Source organism: Halyomorpha halys, unplaced genomic scaffold (genome assembly GCF_000696795.3).
Source record: "Halyomorpha halys isolate HHAL.00 unplaced genomic scaffold, Hhal_1.1 Scaffold1622.1, whole genome shotgun sequence".
Classification (NCBI taxonomy): Eukaryota; Metazoa; Arthropoda; class Insecta; order Hemiptera; family Pentatomidae; genus Halyomorpha; species Halyomorpha halys.
In genome coordinates, this window is record NW_027109966.1 from 52,326 (window position 1) to 72,847 (window position 20,522).

General features: G+C 29.6%; 3 protein-coding genes across 3 annotated transcripts in view; 2 read left to right on the forward strand and 1 right to left on the reverse strand.

Annotated features, from left to right (window-relative positions):
* Window positions 1-758: 758 nt before the first annotated feature.
* LOC106690229 (p21-activated protein kinase-interacting protein 1-like) lies at window positions 759-7,412 on the forward strand. Its single transcript, XM_014435584.3, has 8 exons — window positions 759-990; window positions 1,061-1,235; window positions 1,765-1,899; window positions 2,752-2,872; window positions 3,642-3,798; window positions 6,154-6,304; window positions 6,887-6,989; window positions 7,097-7,412. The coding sequence occupies exons 1-8, from the start codon at window positions 895-897 to the stop codon at window positions 7,272-7,274; spliced, it is 1,116 nt and encodes a 371-aa protein (XP_014291070.1). The 5' UTR covers window positions 759-894; the 3' UTR covers window positions 7,275-7,412.
* Window positions 7,413-8,215: 803 nt separating this feature from the next.
* Window positions 8,216-11,886, reverse strand: Tcs3 (Probable tRNA N6-adenosine threonylcarbamoyltransferase Tcs3). The gene is made up of 7 exons (XM_014435585.3): window positions 11,651-11,886; window positions 11,354-11,575; window positions 10,222-10,441; window positions 9,909-10,084; window positions 9,715-9,847; window positions 9,455-9,553; window positions 8,216-8,308 (listed from the first exon to the last, which is right to left on the reverse strand). Exons 1-7 carry the CDS (start codon window positions 11,763-11,765, stop codon window positions 8,272-8,274), a joined length of 1,002 nt encoding a protein of 333 aa, XP_014291071.1. The 5' UTR covers window positions 11,766-11,886; the 3' UTR covers window positions 8,216-8,271.
* A 5,828-nt stretch (window positions 11,887-17,714) lies between these two features.
* Window positions 17,715-20,522, forward strand: part of LOC106690232 (lysosomal aspartic protease) — a 17,247-nt gene continuing 14,439 nt past the window's right edge. The window contains exon 1 of the mRNA XM_014435586.3: window positions 17,715-17,939. Within this exon, the coding sequence (XP_014291072.2) occupies window positions 17,875-17,939 (65 nt within the window). The 5' untranslated portion in view covers window positions 17,715-17,874. The remainder of the gene's footprint in view (window positions 17,940-20,522) is intronic.

The window sequence follows — 20,522 nt, forward strand, 5'->3', positions numbered from 1 at the left end:
TCCATCTAAGGTTAGTGGCTAACATTATATCGCAGCGGTAATGAGGATTTTGAAGAGCTTGCCTACCCTAGTTAGATAGATAATAGCACACTTTAAAAAGACTAGTAAAGAGCAAAACTGTGAAATCAGAAAAAAAAATCTAAGCTGTGTCACAGATGGAGCGTTAATTCACTTCAGGACAGTTTATACTACATTAGATTAATCTGTTCCCGAATGGGCGGGATAACGCCCTCATAGAAACAGGAATGTTGCTAAGTGAACCTATTAAACTTAGTATGATAATTAAAGAAAACTGCTCCAGTGCAAACAAAATTAAAAGGCCTAAAATATCAAAGCATTAATAACAATGATTACATTTCTAATACTACATAAATTTAGACTGTATAATATTTATTCCGATAAGCCATTTAGCTACACGAAAATTCTATGTTAGGTAGAAAATAGACGACTGTCTCATTTTAAATCGAATTTTTTGCTTTTTCCCACCCTAATCCTTTCGATTTTAACCCTGAAATACTCTATCAACAGGAATAATGGGTTCTGATATTATTATTCGTGATAGAGATTTTGATGAGGGAAATATGGCTATAATTGAGGTTTAATGTAACCAATTTTTTACCATTTTTATGAATTTGTAATACAAAATATCACTGATCTTTAGTTTTGTAAAAAGTTAGTACAACCATGATTATTCTCTAGTTCTATGGAGAACTCTTTTCAGCTCTCGGTGTAGTTTACATTGGAGGTTCCAAGTTATGTTATACATGTAACCCACGTGACAAATTTCTGAATTTTGAAAACTTTTATCTAGTGATATTATTATTCATTTAGAAATATCGGTTTTTAAAGTATGTTTTATCTTCGATAATTTTTGTTCTTATTTATTCTCAAGTTATGGAACCGATTGTGAAAGAAGGTGTTTTATTTGAAATTTTAGGTGGAACTTATGAAGAGTTTACTGTTGGATATGAATGTGTTAATACAGATGGGGTTAGTATTAGAAATACTTAATGAAACGACGTTTAAGCCCTATGTTTGTTGATACAGTTTTATTTGACAGGAACTCAAATTGGTTCAAACTGTTGCGACTCATTCTCATCATGCTAGCTTAAGATCAATTGGGGTGTACAATGGTCCAATACATGATATCTTAGCTACTGGTGGAGCAGATGACACTGTACATCTCTATGATCTCAGGTGCAGGAAAGAATGCGGCATTCTATCAAATCATTCAGGTAAAATAATGACATAAGCATCAGTAGTTTGTAAGTAATTAAAACACATTTATTCCATCACAATATGAAATATGTTTTAGAAGCATAGTATTATTGTTTAATATAATTAATATTAAACCACTATGAAGTAATTGATATTTTAAAATAATATCCATTGAAGGGTTTGTTTTTCTGCATGGGTCAAGTGTAAATGTGATTCAATTAAAACAGTAACACTAATAGTGTAGGTTATTGCAGTATATAGGTGTAGGTACCCGCAACAACAGGTCATAACTTTCAGTTGTGCATGGCCACTAACTATGTGGCCACACAACACTTGTGTACTGTTAAACTAATTATAGGATGGTTTTAGATTCTAAAACTCTTTTATTAACCGCATTCTTAATATTGAAGATTTTAATATTTTCACAACATATTTATCTACTAATATATTTTTCCTTCTAAACATATAGTTAAAATTACTAAACTGTATACATGTATTTACATATTAGTTAGCCTCTGTATCTATATAATTTCTTATTTTATTTAGGTACTGTTACCTGTGTACGGTTTACTCCTGATGGATCACACTTAATATCTGCTAGTGAGGATGGAAGCATTGCTATTTTTAAAGTTGGAAGTTGGTTTATGGAAAAAGTATGGCCAAAAGCTCACAAAGGAATGGGTAAGAATTAAAATTTTTGAAATTAAACTGTTAAGTGCGGCCTAGATCAGATTAAAGTGTAATATTTCCCCTTCTCCATGAATAAGTCTTCTGAATTTGAAATTGTTAGTGGTGGTTCCCATTATGCTATTGATGTGGAATAAGGCTGGGTTTAAAAAAAAATTGTATTCCAAGAGTTGTATTTAAAATTATTTCTGATACAAAAAATAAAATAAAATATTTTTTAACTAACTAAACTCTACATCTCCTGGAATATTATAGCCAATCAATTGAAAGTTGATATAATTTTCTATAAAACCTAATTAAAATTATCTAAATCAGAGCATTGGTTTTCATGGAATCAGGTTAACTTTATCTTAAAAACCACGTCTAAGAATTTGAAATTGTTAATGGTGATTTTCTTTATTGTCACATGGCTGAGTTTATTAAATTTGGACTTAAGTGGTTTAAGAAAAATAATTTCTAGAACCTAGAAAAAAAATTTTTATTTTAATAACTTAAGCTATAAGTCTCTTGAAATATTATAGTCATTCATTTAAAAGGTGATTTTTTAGATAAATGTTGGTTACAATTAAATAGTTTTTTTACTATTTTGTACCATTATTAACTTTCACCTGGACTGTCTTCCTACAATCTACTTCATAGGGTCAACTATCTTCTTCCAATGTTTTATTTTTTCATTTTATTTATTCTTATTTGCATTTTCAAGTTTTTCATGTTTCAGTTCATGTTTGAAATGATAGATACAAAACATATGTCATACATTTTTAATTAATCTTTTGAAATACTCTATTTTAAGTTTGTTTAACATTATGTATTTAAATAATATAGTATTATCATTTAATATTTAAGGTGTGCTTCATTTGAGCATCCACCCTAGTGGAAAGATGGCATTTTCTATTGGTGCTGATAAAACTCTCAGGACATGGAATTTAGTGAAAGGAAGACCTGCGTACACTGTTAATCTTTCTGGGTAATTAATAATTGTTTGTATACATTTATCCAAATAAAAAATGAATACAATATTTATTAGATTTCATTGGTTAGTTAAAACAAATGGTGTAATTAATATTCCCAAATACTGACATTCAGTATTAGTATGTTGCTAATATGAAGACACTTATTGGACTGCATTCTTAGCCACTACAGCCTTTGTTCTAATGATTTAAGCATTTATAATTGAATATGATCTATTATGACCAATATTACATTTTATTAACCAAAATTACAAGAACTAAAAGCCTTTGATCTATAAAAACCTAATTTGAAATGGTGTCAAAAACAATGTAGAAATGTTTTTAACCAGCAAATTCTTGAAGTTAAACTTGGGACAAAGGCAATAAAAAATAATTTAATTAGATGTCAGTTTTGTTCTAATTTCACTTCTATTAAATGAATTACATCAATTAAGTCCCAACACTCTCTTTATTAATAATTTTAAATGCTCAATGATTCAACCAACCTGGAAATCATCAGGGACAATCTATTATAAATTTTCAAAAAATATTATTAATTATAAATTAGCATACCTTAAAATATAATTGTATAGTCTCATGTCAATTTTGAAACATTGGACAGTTAAAGTTATTATTAAAAAAGAATGTTGGGTCTTTATGGATGTAATTAATTTTAATTGAATAATAATACCAGTTTCAAACAAGATATCAGTAAATATATGTATTCTAATTACACTATATTTAAACCTTTATAATATAACTGTAAGTTTGTTTTGTTGTTTGTAGAAAAGTGAATCGGCCTGAAATAGTTGAGTGGAGTTTATGTGGTGAATATTATGGTATAGTAAATGATAATTCTCTGGATATCTATGCTATTGAAACAGCGAAAGTAATTCATAGTTTAAAAGTTGGTTCTCGGATATCTTGTGTTACATTTATACAGGTACATAAAATAAAAAGTAACATATAGTTAGTTTAAATTCAAACTCTTGTTGGTTGTGTGAAAATTAAATTATGTGGAATTATAACACTCATAGGTTGTAGTATTTAAAATGTATTTTCTTAGGATCTTTTGACAGAGTAATTATTTGTTTTTTTTTTTGTTTTTTTTCGAACACTTTACGGGGTCAAAGATATATAATAATTATAAACAATTATTTTTTGTTTATAATTTTTAATATTAACCTGAATACAATATATTTTATACAAACAAATAAAAATTGTTTAACTACAAGTAATTGTACTTGTAGTTTATGGTTGTATTTAATTTGTTAAGACCAAATAAATAAAGAGAATTTGAATAAAAATTAAAAATTATTTGAGGTAGCATTATTTATTAAATCTCACATTTGATGCACTTCATTGTTGTTTGTCTCACCAAACAAACCTTTACATCAATCTATTTCAGAATATTTTAATTATTATTAAACATTGTGTAATAATTATAATTATTATGCGATAATTATATAATAATATATATTAGGACCAATTGTCTAGAAGAGAATTTTTTTAATATTCTATTTATCTGGAAACAAAACCGAAACTTTTAAAGGGTGGTTAATTTTTTTTTTTTTTATCGATTTGAAAGGTTCATCATTGAAATAGAACAAAAAAAATATTGAAATATAGCTAACTGTTATGCTCTGAAAGGATGAAAAATGAATAATTGTTCAATAAACAATTATTTAGGTAAATAGACTCAAAAAGTAATAATATAGTATAGTATAATTTTGATTATTAATTATTAAATCATAATTTTTTAAGGAAATAACCCAGAATAGTATATATATCTCATAAGTACATAAAAAATAACTTTTCTGTAAAATGTTTCGAAGCAGGCCATTTATCTTACAAGATACAAATTGTTTTTTAGGCATTATTTGCTCTTATGCATTATGACAATAGAATTACCAATATTGATAAGAATATTTAATGAAGAAAACAACGTATGTTTTTAAAAGAAATATACTAATAAATAAATAACATATTAACATTTGAACTTTCCTTCAATATTGATGCATCTGTTTTGGCCGATGTATTGAAGCTAAAGATTTTTTATTTTTATGCCTTGTATATCTACATACCCTGATAATTTTCACAATTCTTCTGTAATAATAATTAATTACAACACTGAAAGTCTTCTGCTGTTTGTCACACAGTTGAAACAGTTCCACAGAAGCAATGTAAAAAAAAAAAATAAGTCTATAAAGTTTTGTATTCTGTGAGATAGATTGCCGAGGGGTAATGTTATCACCTTCATATTTAATTTATCTATTTTTCTAAAAAAAAATTATTTTAAATTTTCACAAAAGAATATTTTTATTTTAATAAATGGAAATTAATTTTAAGTAGAAAAATGAAAATTGTGGTAGACAAGTAACTTCTCGAAATCATGTAAGGTATCAAAATTTTACTAATTGTCAAACATTCCCTCTGATATATTTATATATAGTTGACCGTGAAAATTGATATATAGGAAGATGGTCAGGGTTGTGGTCAAAGGAGAAATAAAAATAGTTTAAATAGTTAAAAATAATGTAAACTATTTTTGTTTCTCCTTTGACCACAACCCTGACCATCTTCCTATATATTCCCTCTTATAGCTTAATGCAGCAAATATTAATCCCAGAATAATAATAATAATTAAAATATAACAGCAATTTCCTATATTTTTTAAATATTGTAAGAGGAGCTCATTCTTTCCTGTTAGGAGACAGGGGCTCTAAAATAGAAACACAGATATTGAAAAAAATAGCAAATAATTCCGTAATTTTGCTACAGTGGGTTTGAGTATTAAGGAATATACTATTCTGCTCACTTCAGAGGGCGATAATTCTTTTTTAATTTAACCAATTCTTTAAAGTGACAGAAGATAAAATTTACTAAATTATTTATTGAAATGTGCTAAGTAATTAATTTTAATCTAGAATGTTTTATGGATTTTTTTTTTTATTTTCATTAATCTAAGTTGTCATTTTAGTGTACTTTATTTTAAAATGTTTTTAGTCCCATGGAATACATCTGCTTGATACAACAATTTTTTTTTTCTGTCTCCAATAACTGAAAACTACTCATTATTTTTATTATTATGATTTTTATTTTAATGTTGCTTTCTATCTAACATAAATTGACTTATTTATTTTCATATTTTAACCCTCTCTGTTTGTTTTTTTTATTAATATTTAGAGTTTTTGACTGTTATTATTTTATTAGACATCTGGTAATGATCAGTAGTTGTAATTATATTGAATATATGAACCAGTTAAGTAATTTTTTTATTAATTTATCTTTGTTTTAGGAAGGAAAAGTTTGTATAGGTGATTGGTCAGGGTGTATAACCTGCTATTCTTTTAAGTCAAATGAAAAATTATGGGAGCTAAAAGAAGGGACTATAAGGTTGAAGGCACTTAGCTCGTTCGAAAACTATTTAATTAGTGTAGATGGGCAAGGTTTGTAAACATTGTCTATATCTGAATTGCTTTTACTTTTTTTTTGTTGTTGAGATATCTTGAAAACATAAAATTAATGACTTTTCATAAAACGTGCTGATTTAACTGTTAAAAAATTGTTAACTTAACTGTTATGAAGGTTCCAGAGGAAAAATAGTATAGTTCCATTTCTCAAATAATTAAAGTGGAACAAAATTAAGATTCATTCATTTCATTTTTATTTATTCATTTCATTTATTTCCCCTCAGCTACTATTCCTAAACTAGCCATTTACCTACCTACCTGGCATGTTTTCTGTTGAACAGTATACACTACTAGATTTGATTATCTTGGAAGTACATTATTGTCCCAAAATAATAAAATCAAAAACTTGGAGTTAAACTGTTTTTCAGATGAAACCTTCATTTATTTGTTTAGTAATTAATGTTGTGGAATATTAATAATTAAAATTATGATTGCCTGCTTAATGGATCACATATCCCGTACATTACCACAATACTCATCATACCCCTTTTCTCCCAACATCTATCAGAAAAATATTTAATTCATTTTTGTACTATTTATATAATAAAAAATTTTTAGGTCTAATTTCTGTATACGACTTGAGTTCTAAAAAGCCGAAGAAAAAAACATCGTATCCGACCTCATGCAGAATTACATGTATTACTGTTTCCAAATTAATGAGGTAAATTTTGTCTATATGCTCTTGTGAATCATATAAATCAATAGAATAAATTAAATTTTAATTTATCAAAGCAATTTGCAAAATTAAATTTACAATTTATTTTTTAGCGAAGAAGACCGTCCCAAAAAGAAACAGAAAATTATTGATTACTCTAATCTTATTAAAGTAGAAAATAAGGAGCGAAAAATTAGGTTCGAAGATGAAGCTCCACGAGAAGAGTCTATTAGTGATGTTGTTTGCTTCCCAAAATCTCAGAAATGGATAGTCAAAAGCATCAATCCTTAATTATATTTTTTAAAAAAATCTGATAAAATTTCATGAAGGCCCTAATTTAGGGCATTGTGTAGACATAAAACTACACATAGTTTGTTTTTATTTTTTGAATTTTTGTTACTTTAAATGCAAAAAACTAAATAAATATTTGTATTTTAAACTATATGGGTAGTGAAGATTTGATTTTATGTTACTATTATAAATATTGTATCATTAAAATCCCTTTTGACCATCAGTTGGACCAGGAAGTAGAATAAGACAGCAAAAATAGTTAAACTTATGGTTAATAGTACAAACTATGTAGTTAGGATATACCCTAATTCAAATTTTATGAAAGAATATATATGTTGCTCTTAAAATATTTTAATACTGTATCTCTAGCTCGACCACAAGAATATGGTGGCAGGGAAATGAGATTAATCCACAAGAGTGGAAATAACTCCCAAGCATAAATTCTATCGAATCAAAAATTAATTACAAATGTAGAACCAATTGCATTTCTGTGTTCAGAAATTAATTAAATGAGTTATAACACATCCCATAGGTGTTCCTTTTTTGTTTGGTTTTCTATCAGACAGCTTTTAAAATTGATTGTTTCTATGAGGATGTTTTATGTCCCTGAATACTTCATAAAGACTCGATTCTACAAAAGGACGAAATTTCAAATCCTACTCTATTGTCCAAATTGACTACTGGGAAGGTGTAAAAGTGAAAAAGAAAGGCTTGTATGTTGATCGTGTTAAATTCTGTATTTGATTAAACTTTTTACAATTGAGCCAGATATATCAGCCATTCATCTGTGAATTAATATATCTTTTAAGCATAATACTCTAGTTCTTCATCTAAATTTTTGAATAAATAAAAAATATATTTTTATAACATTTAATAAATAAACTATAATAATTTTGTCTTGTTGATCTGAGAGTTGTCTCTTCTGGGTTTAAACATAAAAATTAACATTTGAAATATATTTTTATTTAATAACCCTGTACAACTTTTAACAAAAATTTCACCTCCAGGTTACTTCAACATCATCAGTCCTGAACCTAAAAATGAAATGATAAGAATATGAAGCACATGTAGACCTCAAAAACATATATGTAATTATAAAATTAGTTTAAGAAAAAATATTTTATAGCAAGATAAGGCTTAACAAAAAGCCTAAGGTTCCATGCAAATACTATAATGTGTAAATTTATAGAAAGTTAGTGACAGTTTTATTTAAAAAGAAAATAACAAAAAAAATATAACTAATCAAGAGGTTCATTTTTTTAGTATTTTTTAACTTTAATAATATTTATAATATAAATAATCTTTATGACATACATATATGTTTTTATTATATCATATATTTGCTAGATAGGTTTGATATCCTCAATGTCATGCTGATATAAAAGTTATCTAAGTCAATACCAGGTTGCCAAAAAAATTAATATTTAATGGATCGAGGTTTAATTTTATACTAAATTAAAACATATTTATTTTCAAAATCACTACACTAAGTTTGAGTACAGTTTTATATAAAATGAGAAGATTAATAAGTATATTTTGATTTATTTTTTTTACTAAATTAAGGAATAGTTGAAAAGCATTTTTATGCCATTTTAAATCCTATACCAAGCTGCATTTAAATTATACCGATAATTTTACATTTAAAAGGCTTAATATATAAATAACAGCAAATCCAAAGTTTTGATATCCATACCATCAATCATAAAATGCAAAGGAAAAAAAGAGATTTTCAAGAGGGAAAAAAAAAATTAACTCTTTTTCTCTTAGTGACCCTGATTCAGTTCTATATTAGTGGTTAAGACTGAAATCTCTCGCCGATTCAGATATGTGACATAAATGTGAATCTCCCCATAATTAAATGTTTTTATACATACAAAAAATATATACTAACAATATCTCAATTGTTACTAATCAAAATGAAAAATGACAATTTACAGATTTGCTTATTTTCAAAATAGAAAATAATTCATTTTTAAAATCCAATTATTCTTAAACTAACGATAAATATAATAAACTCATAATTTTCCATTTATGATCATAAATTAATTTTTTTTTTACTTTTATGAATTTTATTTTTAACCTATTTGGTACAAGAAGGTAGAGAATAATTAACATTTAAAGCAGATCTGAAATTAATGGGAACTCATGCGCTAATTAGTAAGTTATTAAACAAATCTTACCTTTGAGTTATACGTGTATCTTCCCATTTTGTTTCTCCAGAGTGTAAATAGAGTAGTGCGCCAGCATGTGCTATCATTGCACCATTATCAATACAATACCTAGAAATATTTTTTTATTTTAAATATATTTTATTATTTAAATAATAATTTTTTATTGATTATCAATATTACTACAATATTAACAGTTTTTATTTTGGTTACATTAAGTAAATAATCAAAGTGAATTGTGAAAATCATCAAAGAAACTAAGAAAAATATACCGTTCATCAGTAGCATAGCATTTAGCATTCCTGTCTTCAGCCATTGATCCTAACATTTCCTGGAGACGAACATTGCAGCCAACACCACCGACGACAAGAACTTCATTAGATCCACAATGTGCCATAGCTCTCTCTAAAATACAAAATATGTTATTTTTCATCTAATATTTACACAACTCAATATGTTAAAGTACCTGTTGTCTCGACCAGCATAGCAAATATTGTTTCTTGTAATGAAAAACACAAATCTTCATCAGTATAACCATCCTTTTTAAGAATATCTAACCTTTCTTCTAACCAAGATAGAATTCCAGAGAAAGAAACATCCATTCCTTTTACCACATATGGTAAAGTACAAAATCTTTTTCCTCTATAAACAAACCAAATAGAGAATTTATCTTAAGTAATTAAATTTTAACTTAAAATTTATTAAGAAATTGAACTTTTTAAAAAAGAATTATTCACATAATATTGACTTTAAAAATAATTTAAAAAAAATGTACTCACTTCTTTGCCATTTGCTCAATATTATAACCTGGGCTAGGATCATTTGAAAGATGTATAAGACGAGCAAATCTATCGAGGCAATTTCCTACAGCGATATCAATTGTTTCACCAAATATTCTGTATTTACCTCTAGAATAAGAAATTACTTGAGTGTTTCCTCCACTTACATATAGTACTGTTGGATTCTCAGCTCCCGTTATTTGCCGCCCCATTTCAATATCTTGATTTATTGTTAAGGAAAGAAAAACAAATTATTTTTTTAACGACACGAGATAAGAGTACGGAATAGTACCATTCGGACTAACCTTGGAGTCAAACTAACTGAAAGCATCCTAGAGGGACACAAGCTAATATGATTCAGACACCTCCTTTGGATGGACCAGGAAAGAAATATGAGACTCGGGTGGAGGTAAGAAGGCCAAGAGGAAGACCATGCACTTCCTGGGAGGAGAGTGTTAAGGTGGCATTCAGGAGGCGGGATATGGATAGTAAAATCAAATATTATTAACGCTTTTGTTAATTACATTTTGCTAATAATAACCTGAAAATGGTATATCAAAATTAAAATAATCTTCAACTTCTTTTTTCTTTCGAATCTAGTTAGAACAAATCTAGAAACCCACAAGCTGTTGTATTAAGCCTATAAGAAGCTGTAGTGCAAGGCTATTCTTATTAGACATTAGACAAATAAAACCAGAATAGTTAAAGTGGAAGTACAAAAGATAATGTCATCAGTTTTTATAATGGTTGTGGTTATAAAGTGGCAGCCAGAAACCTGTTATCTTAGTTTTGGTTTTAATGGCTGAACTACTCTTTCAATCAAACAGCATACTCTTTAAATGGTGGAACCAACAATTTCAAACTGACCTAATACACTCTATAATTTAAATTAAGAAAAAAAATCTGTAAATAAAATCATTAATTTAATTTACCTTGATCTTCAAGACAAACTAATTTGGTTGAATCCTTTATTAAACCTTAGTTATGTCCTAGCAATATGATAGAAAACATAACAAATAGAATAAAAATTGTAACAAAATATGTTCAATATACCATTACTTGTAGATATGAATGCAAAATTTGTCTTTGTGATCTTATAAAAATTTAGTCTATTGGTTAATTCAAAGGATACGAGCAATACAATGGTTGGCACCAACGATAGGTTTTTTCCACAATTTAGAAATGGCCCGGGCTACTACTGCAACACTTAATAAAGGTGGTGCCATCCCTGGTCCTTTAGTGAAACATATAATATCTATATCTTTAGGAGTCATCTTTGCTACATCTAATGATTCTTTGAGAAGAGTTAGTATGTTTGCCCGGTGATGCTCTGCAGTTTCTCTGGGTAAAAAACCTAAATGGAAACAATTATTGATGATTACATATACAATAAATTGCAGGACACACATTATTAAGGTCAGGTATTTACCTTCCCCAGGAGGAGTAATGTATGTTCGACGACAATTAGACAGTACTTCCCCATCTTTGACGATACCTATTCCCAACTTATTGGCACTACCTTCAAATCCTATAGCTACCACCATTTTTTAAAAACTGTTCCCTTCACGAAGACCAGGTAAAACTTAATCCTCAGGAGAAATTTATTGTTATCTTAAATTCATAAGGTCCCGCCTCCTATAACCCTTTGCAACCTTCTTGTTTATGCTAATTACTAATCGATCTTAAATTTTAGATTTTAGAACGATTTACCTACTGCGATGTAGCTACTCATCTGGTTTATAAACAATAAACAATTTTTTACATACCATTTCTGTAAACTAATATATATATTGTATATGTATTTAATCTAATATGAGCATCATCTTAAGCCTTCTTGTCAGGCACACAAGTTTCGGAGAGTTGCTAGTACACCTAGGGATGAATTTAATTTAGGCCTCTTAGTACTGTCTCAGGCACTACAAAATTCAATAAACAGGTAATGGATCGGCTATCTTGTACTCTTTGGATTAGCTGGGAGTATTATCCGAAGGGTGAACATCCAATCAACTGTAGGTCTTCCTCCTTTGAGACCTTCCTGATATTTTTCTCCCAGCTATAGGAACTTATAAAAAAGATAATGGAAAGAATTTTTTAAAATAATTTTATTGCATCAGTGATAGTCAAGGTTTCTCGCCAAATCCTGTATGTTCTGGAAAGAACTTCGCAAGGACATTGGAGAAGAGAGTTCCTGCGTTAATCGAAGCAGTCCTGGATGATTCCCTCCTTTCTTCCACTGATAAAGCATCGTCTCTGAAACACATCTGTGTTTTCCTCTAATCCACCATCTGGTGGGGATGACGTTTCAGAAAGCTCTTTGAAACTCCCCACTACCTAAGGAGCTCCGCCAAAATCTCCACCTGCAGCTTAATTATTATTAAACACCAGGGACTGAAAACTCGTCTGGGTTTCCCATGTCCTCATTAAAAAGGGAATCGAAGGTGTGAGACCGCCGAGTAAGAATCTTCTCTGCATGACCTAACCCATTGATTGAAGGGTTTTCTCCTTCTTTTATTGTCATTTAGACAGGCCTTGCTTCAATATTTGTTATGTGCTCTGACGTTTTCTCTAGCTTCCTTTTTCAATCCCTTTTCTTCCTACGATCCAGTTGCTATTTCCTTCCTCAGAGGTCCGTCTCATGTGACAATTTTGAACCAGGCTTTTATATGCCTCGTTTTTGGCATCTGTACCTTCTACCGTCATACCTTTTTATCTAACATACACATACACACACACTCACAGCCCTGATAAAGCCCTTCAAAGTGGGGCGAAACGTCGGACATTAAATAGTTAAAAAATATTTGTTCTTTTTGACCACAACTCTGACCATCTTCTTATAATTTTATCTAACGTTCGCTTTCCCCTGGATCTTTTTTACTTCCTGCAGATTGGCGAGTTTTTCATAAAATATTGTACCTATAACTCTTCTTTGTTAAAGTGTGATATAAAAATTCACGTTTTATCGTATACAAGTTGCTCTGTGGCAAACTGTGAATATATCAATTGTAGGACACTAGCCGTTATGTTCTTTGTTTGGCTGCTAATTATTATGTAGTCTTTGTTATGAGCATACTACTACAGTAAGAACGTTTTATGTTATATAACCGTAACAAATAAAACAGTGAAAACATTTTAGTTGAGTCCACCCCTGTTCAACATTCTTTGCATACCTTGTAATCAACCCTTTGAACTATAATTATTATCCCAGTTTGTTCATATTCTAACATCTTAGGGTTCCTTGGTATGCTTTTGGAAGTAAGAAAATGAAAATTGTATCGTTTTTAAGTATTATGGGACCCTTGTGTCTTAAGGGTTTTAGGGAAAAATACGCCGTCACACTGACTGTCCCAAAGCAATTATAGTTGTTACGAATTAAACACAAAATTTTTGTCAGATGAGCTATTTAATCAAAACAGCAATATGTAATGATAATAATTTTTCAAGAAAAAAAATGTTCTTCACTTCTCAGTTGAGTATCAGGGGTTGCCTGGATTCGCTTGTCATTTTTAAGCCCACAGGTACGTTAAATAAAATATCTATTAAAACACTCATTTAATTAATATCATGTTTTGTACTAATTAAACTTTATTATTAAAATTGTCCATTGTGTAAATGATTCAATTTTAATTAAACCAGAAAGTTGTAGGATTCGGAAACAATCATTTTTTAAAATGTTTTAAACAGTTACAAGTATGGGTGGATAAGATAATATGTAGATAGATTGCTACTAATGACGTAATTGTCCAGTTTTGTGGTTGTTATATGACCAGACCAAGATAAGACTTTATCATAACCGGATAGATAAGATCCACCACAACAATCGATAATGAAGAATATGTTTGTATAAAAAAATGAAAATTAATATTTAACTCCAAAAAGTAGGATTTTTTGATGGTTTAACCTCAACAAAAAGTTCTTTTTTATGTTGATTAAAAATTAGTATTTTACGAAATATTTCATTTACATGAAACAAATTCCTTCAACATAGAGGATTTTTACAAATCAAAAATAAATTTGTAACAATGTGAGTGTTATCCCCACTCCTGCTATCGAAGATGAATATAAGTAAAAGTGAATTATACTTTCAACGCTTACCTTGGGTCGCTTCCTCCCAGGCTTGATAAACTAGCTCTCCGTAAAGGTTGTTGACTTTATATTGAATTAAATATTCACATTAATGAATTAATAGGAGTATGAGTTCGCAGGACACATGACCACATGACCATCTTTTACATACCTTACTTCCTAACTAAGTACTGAACCAAAGACCCTTCCTGGATTGTGTTGGCATAGGTTTTTGTTTTAATACAGGTAAAGGTATATGTGGAAGGATCGAGTCCAGTAAGCGGGCTTAGCAGGCTTTTTTCGTTAATAAATATAATTTTCAAAGGATTATTACTATGCAATATGCAATGAAATAACTCCAATCTGAAAGGAGTATGTATATGTCCTATTAATTAATGAATAATAGTGCTAATTACTGACGGAGACCTTGCGAAAAAACTGCTGCGATAGATGCGTTAAGTTGATAACCCATTGGCTTTTTTATCAAGGGAAATAAAAAATGAAAGAAAGAAAAATGTCGATATTATTAGAAATTAGATCAATATACCAAGGAAGATTTTCGATCGAGTCATATTGAAAAAAACACGCAATGTTTCAATCGTTCATAAGTAATATTTTTCGATTTTATTTTAAATATTTTTGTATCTCAACACAACTCTAATTTAGGTTTTTTTTAACTCGTTCAAAATTGATCTCTTATTAGAAAAATAAACTAAAATGAATCTTATTTCTTAGAGAACTGTCACATTTCTCCCGAATATTTCTATAATATACTGAAGTTTGGAATGAATTCCGACCATTTACCTGACCTATTTCCCATGCTTGTGGTGATTAATAACCAGTTGAGGCTCATTAATGATTGATTGGGTTCCATCTACCTAAAATCTACCTTAACAGGATGGAATCTCTGTTCCTCAGTTCCTTCGGTATACAACAAGGACCATACGTCCAGCTCTTTCTCATACAGTTGAGTATTGACTTGCTAAAAAAAAAAAAAAAAAAAAAATCAAGTTTCTTCTGTTCTGTTGCGAATAGGATAAGGTCCAAATGAACGTTTTGTAGAAAAGGAGGTATAGAGTGTACCTAAGACTACATAAAATACACCCTGAGAATATAGACATATATTTTTTTACTTTTTTAAATAAATGAAGCAAATTATTTATTTCAATTTCCTATAATTGAAAAAAAAATAGGAAATGAATATTATTCATGTAAATAAATGGAATAAATATTAAATTTATTCTTATCGCCTGGCTTATGTAAAAATGGTTTTTGGGTAGTCTTTACATCATCAGTCCATAAATACTAAATAGTTTAACTATATGAGAAACATAATCAGGAACGTTCTAGGCTTTCAAAAATATTGGTTTTTCATCCAAAAACAATTTTCTAAACCAGGTAAAGACTAAAATATATTCTTTTGAAAATTGCTGGGTTCACTCTTTTTACTTAACACTGATGAATATTCTGTTATATCCCAGCTGTATCAGAGACCATTCAAAAGAGAAAATCCGTATAACAGTGGTTCCCAACTGGTTGTTCGTGTCCCACAGGTGGATTATATGAGCAATAATTGTTACCTTAGCTAATGTTTTCAGCTGAAAGTTTTTAACTGCTGAATAATTTATGAAAGTCCCTCAAAAAGCACTTTTAAGCAAACTAATTATTAAATATTTTCCAGAGAGGACCCCTTTGGCTCCAAGTCAAGAAGGCGGTGAGCCACGCATAGTTCTGTCTTATTGGGCCGCGAATGGTTCAGTTTCTGGCTAAGTGGGCCGCAGAATTCTAAGAGCTAGAAACCACTAGCCTATAAGCTCATTCTATGCCAATCTAGATAAACAAAGATCGAAGACTACTAGATCTCAAAAATTAAAGTTCCTGTAATTTTAAAAATCATTTAGTACCGTTAAGGTGATGTTTGCCTGGTTATCTACGGGTGACACCTTAACCTGGTTATCTACGTATTCTAACCATGGTCGGAGGGGGTGGGATCAAGTTTTTCATTTCGTGTGGCTGCTACTTAATGAAAAAAGTCAACGCCTCCCCTTCAACATTGGCCATTAATTAATAACTATTTTTAATTTTCTTTGTTTGCAAATTTTACATACTATTAAATTTCATCAACCTATTTTATCGCTAAAATTTGTTTTGGAAATCTAAGATCACTTTGATATTAACTAAAACCTTCTTTAATTTAATGGATTGTCTAGTAAAATTAGATTGAAAAATGGCCATGATAGCAAAAATTTCAAATAAAGCTGGAAATTGTTCTGATCGATGTATTCTGCCACTAATAAGAAGGAAGTAAGTTGGCTCCGATTTCCGTGGTGAGCTTCAGGTGGTAGTTAAAAATTTGTCCTATTTCTTTTCGAATAATTAGAATAATACAGAACCTTAACTCTTAATTGAAAAAGTGATTATTTCATAAAATATAGAGCATTAAATTTTGCGTGGAATGACTACCATAACACTTGGATTCGGTCAAGGAGCGTTTTCAAATCGATAGTGAAGTAAATGTTTGATTTTTCAATTTTGTAAACTTTTCTCTTCAATCGCAGCTTTACGATCGATCTTATCACAAAAAATGTAAACAATAATAGTTGTAAATAATCTAACTAGCTATCTAATGACTCTTTTTTATGTCTATAGATTATGCCATTGACTAAAGATCAAAGTTTATAAAATGGAAAAAATTCCAAAAGTTGAAAAATCAGGGACTTACTTGACTATCGTTTTTAAAACAACCCTTGATCGTATCCTAATGCTATGATAGTCATTCAATGCTGTGAATTTTTTCAATAAAGCGTTTATTTTTTATATTATTTTATATGCGATAAAAAAGTTGGAAAACTCCGATGTATTTTTAGAGGTCTGCTTAAAGCTCACCACAGAAATCCCAACCTTAGTTTCTTCTTTTTAGAGGCAAAATACATGAATTAACACAGCTTCCTTACTTTGCTTGATTTTTTTTAAACCAAAATCCCAATTTACTTGACTAAGATTGCCGAATTAACCGAGTTGCTGAAATAACTGAAAGAAAAATAACAGCGAAATATTTAATATAATCTTGCACAAAGCAGGTTCCTGATATCGTATGGGTTCTGTGAATCACATTCCTTTGTGAATCACAGAATTGCTTCAAGGCCTTTTGTAAAAAAACCTCTCCCATGTTGGATAAGGTCCATTTTATGAATCGAGTTCTGAATTCAGTTAAAAACTAGAAATATATAATTACTTGGTGCTCATATTATTATAAAGTAATTCGCTTAGTAAAAAAAATCTTGGTAAAATTGCAAATAATTATTACAACCCTTTTCAACCACGATTTGAGATTCGGTAAGAACATTTTCTGTATTTTACAGTAAAGTCAGTATTTTTTGTCAATTGCTAACTTTACTTTTTTAAACTTGCTTTCAACAGTGGATGGTATTACAAGTATTATAAAGTATTTATTGCGTTTTTAAATGAACTGTTCGTTTGCCGAACTGGGTCGATGTTTCCCGAAGTTTACCGAGTGGATGTTCTGGGTTGAAAAGAAACATTAGTTACTCTTCTGTCGCAGGAGTGTGTGTCTCATGGTGGATTGTCATCATGATTTCACATTCGATAGTGTTGTTATTGGGTTTCCTTGGTCTTGTAACTAACGAACCAATCAGGTATGTCCCTTATATATATTTTTTTTAAATTTAATATCAATCACTTTATAAGTACACTTTCAATCAGAGGTAAAATAGATTCGATATTACAGATATTATATCAATACGCCTCAAATGTGATAATCCTTGTTTAAATTTCTTTATTAATATGCATACGTTACTATTTATATATTTAATGAATCATATATACCACATTTGTATCAATGCTGATGGCATTTACAAATTTTAATAATTATTGAAATCATTATATTAGTATTTTTTAAAAAAGCGGTTTATAAAAGATTTTGTACAAAACCCAAAATTTTTATAAAATAGTTTTTGTCAAATGAAGCTTTTAATATTTTTCCTTCTTGGAGCGTTTCTATGCTCTCGATGGATTTCGATGCTCAGAGGAGTCTGTAAACATATCGTTGCTTTGTTTGAATAGTGACACCTGGCAAAAAAAATGTGTTTGACACATTCTAAAGATTGCTTTGAAGCTTTAGGTTACTTTTTAAGGTAATAGTTAATGGTTAGGTAAAAGGCGGGAACAATTACTTCTTCACCAGACTATAAACCTTTTAAACACGAATTATCCCCCCACTCAACAGGGAATTTTTCCCTCTAGAGAGAATGGACGTAAGAACTATTACTAAAGGATCAAGAAAAAGTTCCTATTTGAAAATAATTAAAAAGGAAACTGGAGGAAATAGTCTAATTAAGTTGACCCAATAAATACAGGAGAATATTCGGACTTATATTCATAGAGCAGATTAAGAGTTAAATGTCAAACCTCAGAATGATACCTATGGGAAAAATTAGGGCATTATCAGATATAGAAATATGGGATCAATTTTGGGATTAATTTGTCAATTAAGAAATTTTATATCCCCCCCCCCAAATATTTGTAGTGACATCCTATATTTGCTTATACAATATACGTTGTTGAGTTCTTTTTTTGTAAAATTAAAACATTAAAATGTATATTACCTATTAAGTAAATATAAAATAAATGCTTCATTTGTAGGGTTTCTGCTTATAGATTCCAATGATAGCTTTAAATATATAGTATCTATTTTTATTTTGTAATATCTGTCATATTGCTATTTTGTAAAATGTATTCTAATATTAAATATCTAATACTGCAGATTGTCTGACAGTAGAGTTTCATATGGGAAAAAGTACAAGATTCCGAGAGTAATATCGGTCGTAAACATTTTTTTTTTCGTACCCGCCATTGAAAATAAGATGATGTGGTACAATGATGTCAGTTGAAGTGTGCTGCCTTCTTCTACCCGTGGGTATTTTAAGGGCTTTGTCGAGTGTACACTGTGTGTGCAGAATCGATGGCGCCGTGTGCGCATTGAAACTATGATGTCCATATTTATAAGTTAAACTTTAACTAAAGCGAGAAAGAAGTAAGCGTGAAGGTAAAGAAATTTTCCCTCTTAAAAGGCAGTTAATATTATAAACTAACCTATATAGTTATCGACTTACAGTCTGGTCAAGAAGTAATTGTTCCCGCCTTTTTGGGAGAGCTGAGGTAAACTATTACTCTTTTTAACAATCCTACCAGCTCAATGTAAGACTCCAACGGGTGTCGGACGGGGCCGACATAAGAAAAGAAAAAAATCCTACCAGCTTTAGTAAAGTCTATCCAGGGACAAAAGTAGACACCCGTGTACGATAATATTGGAATAAGCGTATTTCAAAATAGAACCAAAAAATTTTTTTTAGTCAGATGTGCCTCTGTTAAAGCAAAGGAGCAATATGTAGATACTTATAATATTTTTCAGCATTTAATATCGGAGACCACTAGGCCAAAAGTGTATTTATCTGTACAGACTACCTCCACTTATGGCAATAAAGGGCGCCCTGACAAGACAAAAGTTGGCACTATCCAGAGACCCTGATGTCGCTTAGTCGGACTTAAAAAAAAATCAAATTTCTGAATGTAGTTTAATGTTCTTATTGAACATTCCTACTCCAAGGTTCCGATTGATTTTAGAGCCAACTTAATAACTACTACAACTATAATAAGCGACATAGCGACCGTCGCCGTAGTCCGTACTATTTGTCTATTTATGACAGTGAATTTTCCTGTTAAAACCATTCAAATAAGGCTGCATCCTAAGAACTTGCTAAGATTTTTAGGTTTAGAGTAGCAACCGTCTCATCGACTTGAAGACCGGACGGTAATTCTTGACAACTATTTTGTTATCATATAACCAACAATTATTTATTTACATTAATGTATCGATTGCAATTCTAATTTAATAGTGCACGGATTCTCTAAACACAATGGATCCTAGGTATGAGTGTTACCCAGGTCAAGAGGAATTGAAACCAACCGCCTTATAGAATGAAAGAATATAATCATAGGAAGAATTATACCTATACGTACGTAATAAAAGATGCCTTTAAAAAACTGGAAAGTACATAATAATAATAAGTTATAAGAAACAATGAAAAAAATTAATTTTTTTTAGTTGTTGATTTTTTGCTTAAAGGCGTAAAACCCTCTGGTCATCAACGCCTATGGGATGATAAAAGTAAAAAAAAAAAAATAGAATAAAATAAAATAAATAAATAAATAAAAAAAAT